The 21,136-nt window shown below is 36.1% G+C and overlaps 1 protein-coding gene across 3 annotated transcripts in view; it reads right to left on the reverse strand.

Moving 5' to 3' along the window:
• Window positions 1-21,136, reverse strand: part of pacsin1a (protein kinase C and casein kinase substrate in neurons 1a) — a 42,600-nt gene that overhangs the window by 15,699 nt on the left and 5,765 nt on the right. Inside the window, exons 2-3 of one of the 3 annotated variants that reach the window (XM_058764404.1) lie at window positions 20,606-20,643; window positions 1,331-1,451 (exon numbers count right to left, since the gene is read on the reverse strand). In XM_058764404.1, coding sequence (XP_058620387.1) covers window positions 1,331-1,390 — 60 coding nt within the window. In that variant the 5' untranslated portion in view covers window positions 1,391-1,451; window positions 20,606-20,643. Of the gene's footprint in view, window positions 1-1,330; window positions 1,452-7,140; window positions 7,313-20,605; window positions 20,644-21,136 lie in introns of those variants that run through there. The other 2 variants (XM_058764403.1, XM_058764401.1) reach the window with 2 other exon arrangements.

Raw genomic sequence — 21,136 nt, forward strand, 5'->3', positions numbered from 1 at the left:
TGTTTACATCAAAAACATCATAATTTGGGAACGCTCAGAACGCTCTGTTTGAATAGACCAATAGGATTGTACTGTAGACTCGGAAGCAAATGACATTGCTATGATTGGCTAATAGTTGTGTGTGTTTGCCAGCGTACATTCCTCAAAAATGGACACTGCTCTGATTTAGGTTAAAAACATATGAATACTCATATCAAACGATCTGTTTAACAGAAAAAAGCAATAGTGATCACATAATAAAAACAGTTACTCACACTTGTGTGTTGCGACATTACTGTTGGATCCAATATATTCGGCACAGCATTGTGTTTTAGTTTCAATCTTTTTAAAAATCCCACGTCAAATTGTGCCTTGTTTGTAAATGAATCCATGGTAAAATGAAGTGAACAAAGGATCAAGTTCTTACTGACACGGTCTGGAGCTTCATTAAAAATAAATTTCAGAATAAAGATCAGAAAGAAGGCAATGCAAGGACTATTTTCCCACAGCTTGGCACTACACAGCGTCTTGTTGTCTTCTTTATCATTTGGTTTCGCGTTCACCTCTTGTTATTTACACTACATGCATTTTTAGATTAATGAGAACGCTTTGAGTTCTGAAACTTACAGGATGTTTTTATAGTACAATGACCTCTTAAACCCCCTTTAAGGCAATCGGTTTCTTTCGGGGGTTTTTTCTTCATCAAGTTGACTTGTTACATTTCACTGTGCAGTATTCCATTCTGAACCACATTTATAGTACCTTTCTCCTTCCAGGCAGGTTTTACTACAGCGTTTTATCTCATATTCAGCTACACTGACCTTCACACAAGCTCTGATGAGTCATATCAGCCTGTAAATAAAAAACCCATAGTAGCACACGCTGACGGGGCACTTTATTCACCATCAATAAGTCAAACACACAAAACTGGCACATCCAACGCTTGCAGACTGCAGTCAGGATGCAGGTGCTGCTCTGGAACTCAATAGACCTTGTGCTGGAGTATCTACTTAAAAACTGCTCAAAAACAAACAAAAACTAGGTCTGCATCACTGTCTGAGCACTGATTGAATATGCGATTACTTTGACATAATACTGACGTGATGTTAAGACTGTATTGGCTGCCAGAGCCTCACAAAGGGTGATGTGAAGGGCTCTGGCAACATCACAGGGGCCGACAGTGTCGTCTAAATAGAGCTCATTGTGAGCATTCTGGCAGATTCTGATACTGCAAACACAGCATCCTCCTGTTTTCCAACCATAGCTGGCTAAAACACAGCACAACTATTGATGACCGGCTGAATAACTTAGCAGTGTAGCATTTAGAGGAAGGAAATGGTGGTCTTTGTACCTCCCAAAAGCTGTCCATGGCCTCATCAGCAACAGCGGATTCATCGTAAGAGCCAGACATGGTGCTGGGTGATGCGAAGCAAGACTGAACACGTCTGCAGAAAAGCGGACTTCCTCAAGCACTAAAGAGAAAGAGAGAGAGACAATTTTCAAGCAAAATAGCTCACAAAACATCTAGCTAAAATGATAAAACGCTAGATTTCATGTCCAAAATCAAGAAAGAAGCACTGAAACTTTCTGATTATCATACAATAGCAGAATATGTTCAATGTGATTTTCTACACTCTGCTATGACACTGTTTGAACTTAAAGAGAACTGACTTCATACATTCAGTAAATTAACCAACAAACCAGTTGATTAAAGGTCAAAAATGGTCCAGAAAAGTGAATTCCGAAAGCTCCTGAAGCATTTGAGAGCAGCTGACACTGAGACATGCTGGTTTCAGAGTCTGTTCTTACTTAGGCAACTTGATGCTTCTTCATTAGTTTAACAGTAGGAAATGATACGAATGCATGCATAAAGCAAAACAAATATGCACTGTACCAAGTTTAAAGACGGTATACAAAAAAAAAAGAGGTGTTGACTATAAATAACGAAAAAACAGTTCAATCAAAATGATTTTTGTCTGTTATTCTATTGTGTGTTAAGTCTAGTGTGTTGAGCTCTATTCATGGTTGCTGAGTTGCTGCACTGCAAATCTGCCAATTAGAAGGTTCCACCTCTGTTAGGATGTTTCCACTGGATTAAACAGCATTAACTGGGTGACAGAGCTATGCAAAGAATCACGCTTTTGTTTTGCACCCTGGTTTTTATTTTTTATTTTTTGCCTTTACAGCAATACTCTGGTTAGCAGAAATGAACAATGCAGTGCTAACTACATCATAATATAATCATGTGATGATGCTCAGTTCAACATGAAGAATACTACATGAGCCTCAATAGTGTTCATTTTGAGTTTATCGACAAATCAGACAACAAAACTTTTAGAAACCTAGATTTAGAGATGATTCTTTTACATTTTTTGGTAACACTTTATTTTGATAGTCCATTTTAGACATTCTACTAACAGTAAGTAACTTTGCATCTACATGTCAAGTAGCATTCATTAGAGTATTAGTAAACTGTCTGCTTAATATCTTCTAACACTTTATTTTGATGGGTCCACATACTGACTATGAGAAACTTTGCAAGTATATGTCAACTTATTCTACTAACCCTAAACCTACCCTAACAGTCTACTCTGAGAGTTAGTAGACATGTAGTTGCAAATTAATGAGAGTTACAAAGTTACTTATAGTTAGTAGAATGTCTAAAGTGGACTATCAAAATAAAGTGTAACCTTTTTTTTATTACCTTGTAAAAAAAATAAAAATAAAAAAGAAGTGTGCTTCATTGTAATGCACTTTTAGTGTACTTCAAATGTTAAAAGAAAAACAAACTTGCTTATATAATTTTAATTAAATAAAGCACTTAGTAATGATGTTTTCTTTAAAGTACATTTTAAATAATTATGTTATATATTAATAATATCCGTTCATGCTTTAAAATAGTAGTTATTTGAGGTGTTGACTAACATACTAAAGCACAGGTACTTGTTTATAATTTAACTGTAGTGTGTTATTTGATATTACATGAATTAATATATTTTAAACGTATTAAATTGCGACAAATATTTGATTAAAAATATTTAATTTTACATTTAGTATTTAAATTCATGACTTCCCTGGAAATCAAACCCATGACCTGATGTGCTGCTCTAGTGTTTGAGCAGCAGGAACACTCATTTGACTAAGTCTGCTGACTATATGCAACAAAGCCTAGAAATGCTGCATGCTGACACTTTACTAATTAACACATTTACTGCAAACTACTTATCAAAGGAAAACAAACTGTTGTGTATGCTGTCAAAACATAATTACAACAAAAATAAATCAGAATCTGTGTGACCCACTCTACCACAACATGGACTTCACAAAGCTAGAAGTAAATCTGAGACAAATATACATAGATTCATAATACAATAAACCTGGACCCCTGAGCAATGGAAACGTGAATATGGTTTAATGAGTCTTTAACCCAGTTTCTAAAACCCAAATTCCTTAAGCCCAATGTCTGATGACAGAGGACCCATAATGACACAGACAGCCATCTTGTAAGAGTCTCAAAGATTCTTAGTTTATTAGCTATTTGCTCCTCATGGCTTTATAATGGCCAAGTAATATGTTGCCATTTAACATAAAACACATTATTGTTGTTTGCAAATTAATGATAACTGCCCTACAAATTGTACTGAGATCACTGAAGAGTGATTCATTAACAGAAAGGTTAAGAAAAATACCACACATACATCCGTGAACATAAGGATGGTTTAATGGGATTTTCTATATTAATTTCTCAGAAAGTTGTCTTTTCTTTCTGAACAATGAGGCAAATGTACACTAAACAAACTGTATTAAAAAGTGTTTACACTGAATAAAGTCTTAAACTTTATTTTGCTCGACTCACTGTCAAATGATCTAGTTATTTTACTTTTATGCATGTTGGTGATCTTCTGTCAAGCATGAAAATCAACATTCAGTCATTCTTTAAACAAAGATTTGATTTAGAATTTCCCATGAATCATGTCATGCAACCATATCCATTTCTCAAATATTATGTCTAATGTGTAGTCAGTGTTGGCTAAGTTACTCAAAAAAAGCAATCCACTACAAATTACAAATTACTTCTTTAAAATTGTTATTTGATTACATTACTGATTACTGCATTTAAAAAGTAATCAGATTACTAATTGCTTTACTTTCAAGGTACTTTCAAGTTTACTTTACTTTTCAAGTTTCAAACCTAAAAAAATAGCCTACACTACAAAGTGAAACTTAGTCCTTTCATTAATTTAACATTGACTGAAAAATTACATAAGTATTATTTGCATACACTCACAATAGCAACCTAACCTTTTTTTTTTTTTTTTGGTTTTGTAAAATAAAGAAAACAAATAGGGTGCGCTTTCTGCATTCTCAGTCTCTGTGAATATCTTCCTGAAACAAGTCACTAAAATGAATGAAAATGACATGAGAAATATATCTATAGAAAGCTTGAAGTGTCGGTTTTTAAGTCATGTTTTTTTTAAGTCAACAAATATTCTCTGATAAATTAATCCGTATGGAACCGACGCAAGGTACAGTCTTTCCCGTCTGAGCTCACCGATAATGTGATCATGCCCACGCACATCACGCGCTATAAAATAATCATCCACGCAAAACCAGGCTTGAGACACGCGAATATGTAAACGCCCACATCACCTCTGTAAACAAAGAAAGATTCATCAAGTTCATCTTGGCTACTTTTTGTTTTTGGAAGGAGACGCGCTGTGAGGAATAAGCCTTGAATTTACCTCAGAAGAAGAATGCGATGCGACGCAGCTTAATCCAGAGGAGAATCTCATTCAGATTAGTCATTTATACTTATATTAGTGTTACTGTGACATAAACTTGTACACATTCACTTGTTGAACTTTTCCCAAATTATAATGCCTAGTGCCTAGACTAAAATATGTGAAATCGAGTGCAATATTTTGAAATATGATAGGGAACCTTTCATTGCATCTAAATGTTGTAGGACTCGTCTGCATTTTAGCTCGCAATCTCCGGTGATTTATTAAAGGGCAAACTGGCACGCAAAACGTGATTGAGACAATGAAATCAGCAATATCTTTGATGTTCAGTGTCAGGACAACAGCTGTGTTTAGTACATGTAATATTACTAATATTAATATTTCATAATTTCATCTGTGAGGAGGTCAATATTTAGCTCTCATTCATTCAGATTATGAGGACCAAAGTGAAAAGATACTGTGTCTCTGCTAAGAATAAAGCAAGGGCCTGTTTACACCAATGGCGATAACTATAAAGATAACTTAACTATAATACAGTTTTAATAATCATGCTTATTCTTTGACAATAGTGAAGTCCACACCACAGCTACAATGTCAACAGCACAGAGGAACGATATTGTTGGAATCGCTTCCAGAACGATCTTTTTCAGCTGATCAATGATAAAAAAAAAAATCAAAAAATAACTTTGACAGCCAATCAGAATCCACCCAACTTCAGCGATCTCGCACATTTAAAGCAGCAGAGGACAAAACTGCAGCATAAAATAAACAGAATGTTACCGTTGACTATTGTGGATGCTAATGTAGTTACCATGATAGTTGCAGACCTTTATGCTAAAAGAATTAAGCAAAATATATGCTGAAGTCGTGTCACAGTTCCCCATCTTGCAGGTGAGCTCTTGGTTGTGTTGGATTCAGCAGACTGCCCTGATCTGATGTACTTTGCAGGTATTGGACAGAATCACTTCAGAACTATGATCTTAGCACCTCAAACTGCTCTTTAATATGTTGAGAGAGTGCTAAGTCTAAACCACATGCAGTATATACCGAATATATGCCTGAGTAAATAATTATTCTTCATAATTTGATGAATTATTGCTGCTATAACAAACAGTAATTTAAATTTACATTAAATGCAATTAGATAAACTTAAGAGTGTTTTGACCCATAGTATGTAGGATTTAATAGTTATACGTAATTTCATAAGTACTTCTATTATCTTTGAATTATGGTTAATGTACTGCCAACGGCAACACTTCTTTTTGAAGCACACATCTTTTTCACAAGGGGGATGGTACTTAATTGTGAGTAGGTTTGTGCAGTGATATTGTGTGCAAGAGTGGCACAGAAAATAATGTCTGCCTCTGCACTTTTCAACATTTTATTAGAACATTTTCCAAACTGACTAATTACAGTGATTAGACCCAGTGTAACCTGTCAGCGGGTCAGGAAAACAGTGACATAAATTGTTGCCAGCATGTGAATAACTATTTTAATAATTATATATTGTCATAAGACAAGATTGTGTTGTAACCTCAACTGCTTACTGCAAAGCATGCTGAATCTACTGCTGTATTGTTTTAGATTATCCATTTAGCTATGTAAGTGTACCAAAAGAGGTTGTTTATAGTTGTATACTGATGTTGAGATATTTCGAAGTGTAGGATGTAGACTAGGGAGAAAGTTACCACACCCTGTGTAGATTACAGCTATCAACCACCTTCATGAGAAGCACGGGATGTTATTTTCAGAGGCACTGAAGGACTTCTCACACATCCTGCACGGTTAACTGTTTTTCCAGTCACACTTTAATTTGGGGACAAATTCTCACTATTAACTATGACAATTGCCTCAATAAACTCCTAATTTGCTGCTTATTAACAGGTAGTAAGGTAGTTGTTAAGTTAACTTGTAAAGAGTTGGTCCCTAAACTAAAGTGTTACCATTTCTCCTTCACTCTCCACTCCATATTATAAATAAAATAAAAAATCATTTTTCAAATGTGCAGTGTTTTTTTCATTAGTGATAAATTACTAATCTACTGTAAATAACAAAAAACTCAGTCGCACTTTATTTTAAGGTCCAATTCTCGCTATTAACAAACCATTAACTATGACTTTTGCCTCAATAAACTCTTAATTTGCTGCTTATTAATAGTTAGTGCGGTAGTTGTTAAGTTTAGGTATTGGGTAGGATTAGGGATGTAGAATATGGTCATGCAGAATATGTGCTTTATAAATACCAATAAACAGCCAATATGTTAATAATAGGCATGCTAGTAAACAACTAGTTAATCGTGAGAATTGGTCCCTATACTAAAGTGTTACCAAAAGCTCTCAGCAGAACCAACCACAAGGGAAAAATCCATTCCATGCACAAAGTATCCAGCTCTTTGTTTTGATAAAAACTATGAACTTACCACCGGTGAACCCATTCACAAACAATGGTAGGACCTTTTAAGAGTAAAATAATCCAGATATCATTACACAGGTCCGGCCAGTGATATTATTGACCGCTAATGTTTTAGATCAGTACTTGTTTCTAATGCGGTCTTGGTTGTGGAGTGCGTCTGGAGCTCATGTAGAGGATAATCCTGCAGTGTTCCACTTGAATGGCTTAGACGGCATGAGGCGAGGGGTTACGGGGAGGAGCAAGAGAACCAGAGCGGGGAGAGCAAGGGTGTGATCACACCAGCACACACTGGGGAACATTGTGATGGAAAGCACCCGGGTTGCTCTGGTGAGGTAACATTTGTGCACTTGCTTTGTGCTTTTAAGATGAAGCTGTGGATCCTGTCATTTTGTAAAATGAAACTCAACAACCACAAACAATCACACCAAACCAGTCAAGATTACAAACAACAGAAAGGATGCTTTCATCTCAAGCAGCCAACCTTCAGCAGTATTCAGAGCTGAATAGACAATAATAAAATCTCTGCTTTAAAGCAGAACTGCAGTCATCATGTATGCATTAGGAAATGAGTATCTAGCCTTGTGAAAAAGAATGTGCACTTGTAGTTTACTTCAGAATTTAAAAGCATATTAACTGTACTTGCAAAAAATATAATAATGTTAATGAAATAAAGGCCACTTAAGTGAACTTAAAGAGTGTACACTTTCTAAAACACTTTTTATAACACACTTAAGTGCACCTTGTAAAATATCAAAAGTTTTTACTTTAAAATGGATTTTAAATTATTAAGTTTGAATAATCTTTTGTCTTATTTTGATGTGTTGACTAACATACTAAAGCACATGCAAAGTAATTATAATTTTAACTACAGTGTTATTTGATATTACATTGATTAATATATTTTAAATGTACGAAATTGTAACTTCTTACAAATATTTGGGAACCAGTTCTCACTATTAACTAACTATTGACTATTTGTCTCAATAAACTCCTAATATGCTGCTTATTAATAGCTGATAAGGCAGTTGTTAAGTTTATGTATGAGGTGAATTAAGGGATCTAAAATATGATCATGCAGAAAAAATTAATATGTGCTTTATAAATACTAATAAACAGCCAATATGCTAGTAATATGCATGCTAATAATAAGCAACTAGTTAAAAGTGAGAATTCGTCCCTAAACTAAAGTGTTACCAAATATTGAATTACAAATACTTACAAATACATGCCAAAATTTTTCAATAGAAAATATATTTAAGTAGCTATATTTTAGTTTACCATAAATGATTATCAGGACATTTGGCAGTACACTTTAACCATATTTCTAACACAACAAAAGTAATTGTGAGCACATATTTCCTACTTTAGTGGCTCAAACAAGCACAATGTACAGGTAATGGCATTTAACATAAATTTAAACTATAATACATTTATCTTAATTTATTCCAAAACCCAAATCTCAATCCAATCCAAGTGGTGAAAATCATTGCATTTCCTAAACAATGTTCAAATGGCTGACAAATCTGCACCCAATTTCACATGGTAGCAGCACAAACAAGATGGTTCACCTATCCTCACGATGCTTCATTCACAGCATGTCTAATGCATCTAATGTCTCTCACTGCTTAATTAAACCTGCAAGCAGCCAGAGAAATAACACCAGCTTCCTGAAGAGAGGCCTCCACAGGTTTGGAGTCTAACAGAGGTGACAACCCAAATCAATCCACTAATGAAATAAGGGAATAGTCAGGTGAACTGAAGGGACAATGGTCTGCTTGACATGAATTGACACAGGCAGGAGGAGAGAGAGAGACAGTGTCTTGAGGAGGTGCAGGGAGACACTTCCATGCCATTATTAACACCACATCGTCACACTGACAAGAATACATGTGATACATGTGACAATGGCAGCCTGTCACCCTTCAGCATTCATTGTCACTCACTCATTCAGGATTCATTGTCATTGATTTCAGATATTTAACGTGACTTGTTTACTGTCATCTGACAATATTTCCTTTGTTTTTACTAGGACTGTCAATTTATTACAAATTTGAATCCACTTAGGGTAACACTTTAGATTAGGGAACACATATTCACTAACTACTAAGAGTTTTCCCTCAATAAACGTACAGTATAATTCGCTGCTTACTGATAGTAAGTAAGGTAGTTGTTGTATTAGTTTAGCTATTGAGTCGGGTTAAGGGATCTAAAATATGATCATGCATTAATAAGTACTTTATATGTACTAATAAACAAACAGTATGATAGTAATATGCATGCTAATGAGCAAATAATTAATAGCGAATGTGTTCACTAATCTAAAGTGTTACCCAAATTAATTACATAATAGGCGTATTAATGAATAAATTAATGAATGAATCATTATGTCAATATATAAACATTAAATTGTCAATCATTTAAGTCATTATATTAATGTGGCAGATTGATTAGAAGCACTAATTGACTAAGTCACTATATATATATTATTTCCGTATGATTGTTGTCTGCAGTAGCAGCTGTTGGGCTGATATGTGAATTCACAAAAATATTTTTGCATTCAGTACCTCAAACTTAAATCAAGCTATGAGTTTTTATCAGTATGTGAACTCCCTGTTAATCAGGCCTGCAGCCTTGCTGTCTCTAGCATTGTGATCTACCAGTTGAGGTAAAGGAACACTAAAGAAATTAGCAGTTAACACTAAAGGACGTTCTTTAGGGACAGAGGGGGGAGATGGGATCAGGACACATAATAATTGGGACTCTGACTTGCGCTGTGTGCCATAATTCATTTCTGAAGCTCATTCGCTTAATAATTGTGTTACAAGAACTAATACATATTGTCAATGTTTCTTGGAGTGAGCTTATCAGGATGGGTTTCTTTGAAAAAAAAAAATGAAAAAAAAAATACTTGGTGAAGGGTTAACAGATGCCTAGTGAATGAAAACTACTGCACATACATGTAAACCTATTATAGTAAGCAGATTTCAGAGACTGTTGCTAAATATATCACACACATCTACCTGCAGCAACTGGGTTTGGAGGGTTTGCTGCAGACAAGCCTTATGAATGTACTCAGATGAACTGTCTGATCATAAGAGACTATTAGATATTGAACAGTTTAAGTGCAGTTAAGTAAGTGCATCCTTAATGCATGCATTTGTATGCTAACACTCATTGCATTGCATGCAAACTCATGTTTGTTACATGCAAAATGCATTTTCTATACAGAATTTCTTACAGAAATACACAATGAATGTGAAACAATTGCATTTTTGGAAGTTAATTAGATTACTTTTGTGCACAATCACTCACAGCATTGCATTATGATCTGCAACACCTCCCCGACTCATTGCATTCAAAACAGTAATTTCAGAAATTCACAAGGTATTTGAAACAGCTGAGACGGCATTTAAATCTCACTTTTGATGATAATGAAATGCTGAAAGTATGCTTGACTGAATACATCCCCGCTCTTCTCTATCATTAAAAAGTGCATATAATGCTCCACTCCATCATTTGATAAATTACTGCTGCCATGATTGCTGGAAAAATTTATTTTCTATTTTAAATAAAAATCTGTTTGCTTTTCACAAGTGGTAATAGTGCAACCTTAATTGTGGCAGACAAATAAAGCACAATCTGTAATAAGCCTAATTTACATACAAAGAAGACACGTTTGTGCTGAAGATATTAACTTAATTAAATGGCACAATGCAGTGCAGATAAAACCTATTTTATTTATTTATTTTAAAAAGTTGCATTTAGAAAATCTAATATTAAAACAATCTTAAAATGTATGTCTTTCTCCATTCAAGAAGATATGAAAATGTATAATATGATGTGAAGCTCTCTAAAAAAAGACAATAAAAATAGGGTCCAATGTGCTGTTTTAATAAGAAGGAATTTTTTTATAATGATTTTTCACAGGTGTTTTCCCTGTTGCTTTAATTACCCTTTTTTTTTTTTTTTTTTCTTACAGTGTAAAAGGGATGAAAGATGAAAGTGTAGTTGTATGTAAGGTGGAGCAGGTGTGGTGAAGTGATATGGAGAGGGAGGAGTGTAAGAGGGAGAGAGGCCGATCCCACAGGTGAGGTCTGGCTACAGTCCATTATCTAAGCAGCTCAGAGCAGAGACGCCACAGCTAATATCTGAGGAGCTTACAGCATGTAAGAAAAGCATGCTGGGAGTTGCCAGGAGACAGCGCTCCTTCAGATAGAGCTTTCAGCAGAAGCAACCTGATTGGCTGAGCCGTGATTAAACAAGTCATGTGACTGGAGGTTCAGGGGGTCTGATGTAATGTGGAAGAACGGCCATTAAGAGATTAATCATCAGAGAGAGAGTGTGTGTGGGTGGGTTGTTTGCGATCCTCTGGAAACACATGATTGTTAGCAACATCTATGATTTTGTGATTTGATAAACACATGTAAGCCAGCATCAAAGACTTCTTTTGACATGATATTGGGAGATGATCTGGCGGCTGGACTTCCCCCTTAAGATATTCAGAGGTTTATCCCAAACTCACACACTCGTAATACTGCTCCCATCAGGTCATTGGCAAGAGAAGACATGCCAAAATCAAGACACCAGAAATGGAAAGAGAAACAGGAGAAGGATGAGAGGTGTAGATGGCCGACTTGCAAGGCTACAGAACCAAAAATCTGTAATTTCACTGAATCTCCTTGCAGTTCTGTCACAGTGTCATCGCTCCTCACTTTAATGAGAGTAAAGTCACCAACACAGTAGCTATATTTCCATCCAAAGATACGAATTTAACTTATGCGCAAACCTGGAACATCACATTAAATATTTGCGAATAAAGCACCGTTTCCATCCAACGAGTCAAAGAGAACAAAATCATCAATTCCGAATAAACTGGCACTAAATAGGCCCAATCCCAATTCTATTTTACACCCCTTCCTCTACCCCTACCCCTCCGCCTACCCCTTCCCCTTGTCCCCTTGTAAGAATTGGGACACCAATACTATACCGTCACACGTGATCATACGTCATCTAGCTCCTACAATAAACACACCTATACTGGTAGCTGGTGTGCATTAGAGCCTTTAATTACGTTCTATATTAATGTGCTGCTGACTGACACACACACACACACACACACACACACACATCAGAGATTGCGCAGCTCACACATCCAGGAGCAAAGAAACTTGTCAACGCTGCCCCACGACTTTTATTAATAACAGTTTACTGAATCGATACATTATATTTTCCAGCAACTCTGGAACTCAACTATTTTTGAAGTTAACTCACTCATTGTAAAGAGAGACGCACAGAAGCGTCTCTCTCTCTCTCGCTATTTGAGAAAAAGGTTTAGCGATTTCTAATTATTGGGGGACTAGACCCCCTCAATGTCTATGGTGGTTATCGCCCTGATCAGACATTAAAATATGATGTGGCACTATCGTGCAGTCAGTAATGATATGACGTTAGCAAATTTTTGTGATTTTTTTGCAAACATTTCTTTGAATGACATGAACGTAAATATGAACACACAATTGAATGTAACATAAAACAAATGATTAATTTTCATTAAAATCTTTATAAATGCCAATAATGCTTAAACTGTAAAAAAAAAAATTAAAACTTAAAATAATTTGTTACCCCGCTGACTTAGAATTTTTTGTTTAGTCAACTAAAATATTCGAGTTGTCCCTTAAATTAACATTGAGTAACTTAAAATTTCAAGTTGACTAAACTAAAAAAATTAAGTCAGCGGGGTAACAAATTATTTTAAGTTGAAACAACTTTTTGAAACAATTTTTTACAGTGTACATTTATGTCTTTTTGTTCGCTCGGGCAGCCATGTTGCCGCTGTAGCTGGTTTATGCTGAGATAATTCAACCCCTTCGTTTTAAGTGTGGTCCCGAAAAATCTTCGTTTGAAGGGCTATCTGCCCCTTCCCCTTACCCCTATCCCTCCAACCAAAAGAGAATCGAGACACCCCTACCCCTTCACATGAATGTGGGAAAGGGGAAGGGCTAAGGGGTAGAAATGGGATTGGGCCGAAATATCACTAAGAAAAGTAGTTGAATCCACTGAATATAATAATTTTTATATTACTTGCGCCTTAGAGAGAGCAGACGAAACACAATAAATGTGATCATTGCTTTCGGAGGTGGATGCCTGCTGTTTGGGAACGCAGTCATGTAAGACTGTAATTATACAGAAATACTTTGATGTCAGACTTTGCTCGGGCATTTCAGAACGACCAAAACAACATTTCAGATGCTGTGCAACGAGATCGGTCCGGTTAGTCGTTACCTTGTCCCATTGTGCAAAGTCACATGACTTTTTTGATGAGCATGGTGGAATTTATTTGATAAATGTGTTTCCATCACAGTTTATGCACATTCTTTCTTATCGGATAAAAAGTTTAGGTATCACTTTATTTTGATGGTCCCTTTTGAACATTCTGTTGACAGTAAGTAATGTTGCAACTACATGTTAACAAACTCTCATTAGAGTATTAGTAGACTGTCTGCTTCATATCTACTAACTCCTTATTGTGTTGGTCTCCCAACAGATATTCTACTCACTATAAGTAACTTTGGAAGAACGTGTCAACTTAATCAAACCCTAACCCTACCAGTCAACTAATACACTACTAACACTCTAATGAGAGTCAGTAGAAATGTAGGTGCAACATTACTTATAGTCAATAGAATGTGTTAAAGGGACCATCAAAATAAAGTGAAACCCATGCTTTTGTCAAATTACCATCCCATGATGATAATACCGGCCCATTTTAGACAGAATACATTCATATTTACTGAATTCTTTATTTACATATTAACACAAGCAGAAGAATGCAGTAAAATTAAGAAATAAATGAGGGCCAGACTTTAATTTCCCAAACACTTCTAATCTGTCTGCCATTGAGATAATATACACACATTAGCTTTCATTTAAAAGAGAAAGACACTGGACACATTACTGTAGGAATAATCTGCCACACGACAATGCATAAAAACAACAAGCTAGTTTGTTGAACAGATGTTCAGTGTGCAACTGGAGAAACTATTCCCTGAAGCAGGTGCTGTTATTAAATCCAGCCAACTCATCACTTCTGTTTGGGCATACTTCAGAAACATTTAAAGAGACAGTAACTACACATGTAATAAAATTATTACCTACCCATGTGACATATCAACCTACTGTTCTCTGTAATGGACAAACCTGTAATGCACATCTTATTGGATGAGATCCTTCTTTATTTATAGTTATCATTAGCATAAGTAGGACTACCAAATATCAGAAATTTATAGTATTTTGGTAATACCCCCTGTTTTTTTTTTGTTTGTTTGTTTGTTTGTTTTCTTGTTTGTGAATAAATAGTCGGAAACACTTTAGTATAGGGTCCAATTATCACACCTATTATTAACATACTGGCTGTTTATTAGTACTTATAAAGCACATGACTATATTCTAAATCCCTAATCCTACCCAATAACTGAACTTAACAACTGCCTTACTAACTATTAATAAGCAGGAAATTAGGAGTTTATTGAGGCAAAAGGCATAGTTAATGGTTTGTTAATAGCGAGAATTAGACCTTAAAATAAAGTGTGACCAAACAGTCTATAATATTACCATTTGATACCATCACTATGCTGATCTTCAGCATTTTTGAAAGAGTGGACAGGAAAAGCCACTCAAGAGACTAAGAGTCTAAGTTATTTTAAATAAGTGGGCAAAGTTTGTCTGGTTAGCATGGTCCAGTTAGCACCTGCTGGTAGATTTGGTAACTACACTATTCTACTTCCACACTACTTCCAGAGTTCTTACTAGAACCAGGAAGTATGACCACATTAGCCTGGTTCTGTCAACACTGCACTGGCTCCCTATTAAGCATTGTGTAGATTTTAAAATCTTGTTAATTACTTATAAAGCCCTGAATGGTTTAGCTCCTCAGTATTTGAGCGAGCTCTTATCGCACTATAGTCCTCCACGTCCACTGCGTTCTCAAAACTCTGGCCATTTGATAATACCTAGAATATCAAAATCAACTGCGGGCGGCAGAACCTTTTCCTATTTAGCACCCAAACTCTGGAACAATCTACCTAACACTGTTCGGGAGGCAGACACACTCTGTCAGTTTAAATCTAGATTAAAGACCCATCTCTTTAGCCTGGCTTACACATAACACACTAATACGCTTCTAATATTCAAATCCGTTAAAGGATTGTTAGGTTGCATTAATTAGGTCAACCGGAACCGGGAACACTTCCCATAACACACGATGTACTCGTTACATCGTAGGAAGAATGGCATCTACGCTAATATTAGTCTGTTTCTTTCTTATTCCGAGATCACCGTAGCCACCCAGAATCCAGTCTGTATCCAGATCAGATGGTGGATCAGCACCTAGAGACGACCTCTACAGCCCTGAACGTCAGCGGAGATCAGGACACCTAGATGAGCCCCAGAGACAGATCCCCAGTGAGGACCTCGTCATCTAGACAGCCATCGGGACAAGACCTCAGGAACCAGATGAGTCCTTTACACAATCTGACTTTGCTGCGGTTGGAATTGAACTGCTGGTTCGTCTGGTCAGAGGAGAACTGGCCCCCCGACTGAGCCTGGTTTCTCCCAAGGTTTTTTTCTCCATTCTGTCACCGATGGAGTTTTGGTTCCTTGCCGCTGTCGCCTCTGGCTTGCTCAGTTGGGGACACTTCATTTCCAGCGATATCGTCGACTTGATTGCACAGATACTATTTAAACTGAACTGAGCTGGAATAAACATCACAAATCGAATTAAGATGTGGAGTATTCCTATTTAAGTCGCATTATTGAAGTGCAGTGTAGACATGTACACATCTTAATCACACTATTACTGTTGTGTAGGACTTTTGCACGTATAGCATGACAAATAATTAACTATAATAATTAAATAATTAGATTACCGATGTCCATGTAAACGTAGTCAGTGTCTGCCTCAGAATCAATCTCAATTGAGTTGAGATAAGCATAGGTTTCTAACATCTTGGTTGAGTCCTCTTATTAGTTCCAAGAACTGTAAGAACATATTTTGGTCGAAAGTCATTTGTTTTCACATCAGCACACTCTGTACTCAAAGCCTATCTCAAAGTAGAAATAGAAATGTTTCATTGTGCTCAACATTTGAGACAATATTGTATATTGAGAGGAGAGGAGATGAGTGGAGAGGAGAGGATTGAGCCTGGTTTCTCCCAAGGTTTTTTTCTCCATTCTGTCACCGATGGAGTTTTGGTTCCTTGCCGTTGTCGGGATGCTTAATTTCCAGCAATATCATCAACTTGATTGCACAAATACTATTAGAACTGAACTGAGCTGGATGATGACATTCACTGAATTCAATGATGAACTGCCTTTAACTGACAATTGAGTGTTTACTACTGTCCTTTTGCATTATTGACACACTATTTTCCTATTTGATACTGTAAAGCTGCTTTGACACAATCTGTATTGTTAAAAGCGCTATACAAATAAAGGTGACTTGACTTGACTTACCATCATGTGAACCCTTAATGAATTATGAGCTCACTGAAAAATGTTCATCCATGATGGCAGATGAAAAATAGTAAAAATAAATTACTAAGAGGTGTTACTGCAACAGTTTCATACGTAAAAATGGCAACCAGTGTGTGCGTATGCTCCATATTCTTGTTTTTGGGTCAAATTGTTAGCTTAGCCAATGATATAATCAAAGATGTTTATATGATACTTGGAGAGAGCTAGTTAGCATTCCCATTTGTCTTAATGGCAGTTTGTCATCTTGTACAGGGCCGTCCTGGAAGCAGTGTGAATGTTTTGATCTTTGCTAATGGGATCTTTTGCTCAGAAATCATGATAACACTGATATCAGACAGCTTACGAAACTCTGGATCTGTGCAAATTGAGGTTTCATCTTCCAATCACAGGCAGCAGACAGGTTGTAAAAGTCTACTTTATGCTTTTAAGATCTTTCAAAAATCATTTACAAGATTTGTAACTTACAGTATATGTTACAGTATATGTTTCTTGCAAAATTTTCAGAATGCTTTATTTTGTCAGAATGCCACATTTTTTGAATGGCCGTTAATGAAGGAAGATGAGAATAGTCAAGTCAAGTCACCTTTATTTATATAGCGCTTTTAACAATACAGATTGTGTCAAAGCAACTTTCCAAAATGACCAGATTAAACACTCAATTTTCAGATAAAGGCATTTCATTATTGAATTCAATGATGAATGATGAGCTGGTTATGTTCCTGGTATAAGCCCAAGTTAGAATGGTGTTTACAGCAAAAGTGGAAAAACACACATTTTTACTGAATACTTATGCTGCAAGGATGGGTTTAGCAGAAAAGACTACTCAGCTCAGAAACGTCATCGACAGTCTTCAGCTTTCCAGCGCTATGTTAAAGGAGAAAGTCTATGCAGGTGAGAAGCAAAAGTGTTAATTTCTCCATTAACAAAAAACCGTCATTTCCCACTTGCTTATATTTCTATATCAGCATCTGGAACAACTGTTTAGTATAAAAGCAGTTTGCAAGTAGAACCCAAACTGAATGAAGCAGAGAAAATCTTATGGTTCAATGAATATGCAATGCTTTCAGACTGCATACATTGGAGAACAGGTGAAGCTGAAATCATGCTAGAATGGGCCTTCTTGACAAATAAAGAGAAAGAGTATTGAGTGGTGGTTGATTATGATAGTGGATAATGGTGTGATCTTCAACTTCATAATTAAACCACATGAATTCTGATATTAAATGTCCATTCACTTCACTGCGGCAACTACTGTCAATGCATGTCTCACTGTAATTTAGTGAAATCTCATAATCTTTTATTTTAACCCAAAACAATTGGTTTTGCAAGACGGATTAATTTCATTTCCTCATCACATTCTGCTACAACATTAAAGCTGCATACTGATGAAACTACTTCAATGCACTGCAAGTCGCTTCAAACAAAGGCATCTGCCAAATGCTTAAATACAGCTTTTTCATGAAAGATTAGTTCAAATTTAATTGTTTGGCCCAAAGTGTGGTATATTTTTGAATTCATTCAATTTTTTTCCAAGACTCAACTTTTTAAGACAAGCAACTCAACAAAGAGAAATACTTAGTTTCATATTTCTCAACATTTTTCAAAGGTACTCAACTATAATTATGAAGACCTAATTGACAATATTAATATGCATAAAATCCAAGTCTTTTCATCCCTCACAAGAACTCAAACAACCTAAAGAGATCCTCAAGAATAGGTTTGTGAAGTCACTCAATTACCCAAGAAACATTTTTCAATGAGTCATTTCAATAAACCTAAAAATGGCAATGCTATTTATCAACAAACTGTTTTACAACGGTTTCTAAAAGAGTTAAACATCTCCAGAAAAGATAATATTTCCTATGATGCATACTTGCATTGCACATCTGCATCAGTTTTTATTACATACTGCAATCCTGACTGTTATTACAGTATATTGATAGCCATGTGTCCAGCACTAACTATTAGAATTAAAGATCTACATCTACAGTGTATTGTGATGTTTGCCTGGCCTCTGTGACGTATATAGTTCAGTTATCCAAACTTATAACCTGTGCATGTTAGACATACTGTATTGCAATGGGTGTACGGGACTTTTCCAGGTCTTTGTTACTGTGTGTGCATGGTTTCGTCTGCGCTCTTGGTGGTTTATCCATGTTTTATGTGCTAGATCAGTGTTCAGGCATGCTTTTGGGCAAGCCTCTCAAAGGTCTTCATGATTTCAAGAAGAGAGAGCAACTTGACCTTGTAGTATGTAGGCCAAGGATGACTGCTGAGGTTCCTCGTCAGCGGCTCCAAACTATTGAAGGACTGGCATGCCTTCTTCAAGTACTGGAAGAGGTAGAAGAGATACTGTTGGACCCATCAGAAGTGGATGCCATTCATTGGCACCAAGACTGATTCTGTCAAGCTCTCAAGCTTGTTCCTCCAGTATCCCAAGCTCTCCCAGATATTGACAGATTTAAAAATGCAGTACGAGTAGAATTGCCTTCAAGAGTAGCCTTACTAGCTGAAGACATAGAAAAGAGGGGATGTGAGGGCAGGAACATTGCTAAGAAAACCAAAGCCTAGGAGTCAGATCTGCTGAAAAACAAATTCATAATAGGCCTAGTTCCAGTCTGCATCTCCATCGTGTTGCTCAGTTGGCCCTCCAGTGATCCCCTGTCATCATTATCTCCGGACCTTAGGATGCTCCTGTTCTTTTTTGGAGTCCTTCAATCAGTCCTCACCATGTGATTAGCAGAAATCCACTCTTAAAATGCTCAATAACCTGCAATGTTCACTACCTCATATTCATTACTGTTATGGCCAACCATGAGCTTCAAGTTGGTGATAAGATAGCTGCTTAGTTGAATTTAACACTCTGAAATTGACAAGGATCAATGTTGAGCATGAAATATGATTGCAATCACTATATATATTTGCCCCTTCTGAACAGGCTGGAGGGAAAGCATAAGAGCATAGCATAAGATGGCGTCTCTTTGGAGGGTAGGTGCCCTATGTAGACTTTGTGATCTGGATTAATGGAGCACACTGGACAGATAATATGAGCACAAGAAAAGAAGCATCTGAACATGTTACTATAGAGCTGTCAGCTCGATCATGAAGTCTGACTTTGCTGTACAAATAGCAGAATGTCAGTCTCTCCTTACCAGTTTTGCAATTCTTAGTCAAGACAAAGTCCACATAAGCTATAAATAACTTCTTAACATTGCTGTTCCTTCCCAATATGCTGAGTCCTTGACGCACAATGCTGACTGTATAAAAGCCCAACTGCACATAATCTACGAACCCCAATCAGCAGCTGCTTACGGCAGAGGTGCTTGACATCACTCACATGCAGCCAATTTCGGTCATTTTCTTCATGAAGACAACAAGAGCATCCTGAACTAACCAACATGAACTTGATGGAAGCCAGCAGCGAATACTTACTGTAGGTCAAGCAATGCAAATCAGCCAGTGGTTCTTATGGCGCCCCCTACCTTATAAACACAGCTAAATGCTGCATCAGTGACTTCTCTACATTAAACTCTCTTTTAATAAAAAAAAAAAAAAAGATTAGGTCTTTAATGATTAATCAGATTAGTTGACTGGTGAAGTCTGTAACCAATTAATTCAGTCATTAAATAGACATTTAGCAGTCATTAATGTGTGTCGCTGCAGTTAAAGCTATTCCTATTCAAATCATCGATCTTATTGTCTCTAGCAAAACAAATCATTATAGCGCCAAGTGAACCGTGTTCGACAACTCACCAAACTTTTGTTCAGGCTTGTTAGCTCTCAGTAACTCTTGTGCAAATTTAAGGGTTTATTGAAGTAGCATTTGTACATCAATAATGCACAGGTTTTGCAAGTTTTAGCTAATTGGTAATTTTATGGATAAAATTATCAGATATAGGAGGCAGGTCATCTTGGAACAACTCAGTAGTTAAATGGCTTACCTGTTTTTGTGTGGCTAACACAAGCTAATAGAGGGCACCTGCAAAAAAAATAAAAAATAAATAAATAAAGAAGCATAAAGTATAACAGATGGCTTTTGCTTTTTAATCTATTTATAAAAAGATCACTCTCCTTCTGGGTACAAAAATGCAAAAAAGTAATATATTTTTTTTGCATAGCCACACAAGAGATATATATTCTTATTTGTCTTATGTTTTTAAAATAAGCTATAGTAATGTAATATTCTCAGAAAATTGGCTAACAACTTGACTACAATGCAAATAAGCAGCAAAAGTAAATAAATGTCATAACAAACAGAAGCATCCATTGTAGGATTCAGTTAACGGGTGCTAGCCACTTTATTTTTCCTGTCAGTAAAATAAAATGGTTTTATTTACAAAGACTTTTTTATGTTACACATTTATAATTTTTTTTTTTTTTTTTTAAATCCCACTGTCACATCTATTCCAGGTTGTGAGGTATATATAGATAGGTTTCTATCTACTAATTTAAAAGCATCATTTAATTCTAAT

Source organism: Onychostoma macrolepis, chromosome 23, assembly GCF_012432095.1.
Source record: "Onychostoma macrolepis isolate SWU-2019 chromosome 23, ASM1243209v1, whole genome shotgun sequence".
NCBI lineage: Eukaryota > Metazoa > Chordata > Actinopteri > Cypriniformes > Cyprinidae > Onychostoma > Onychostoma macrolepis.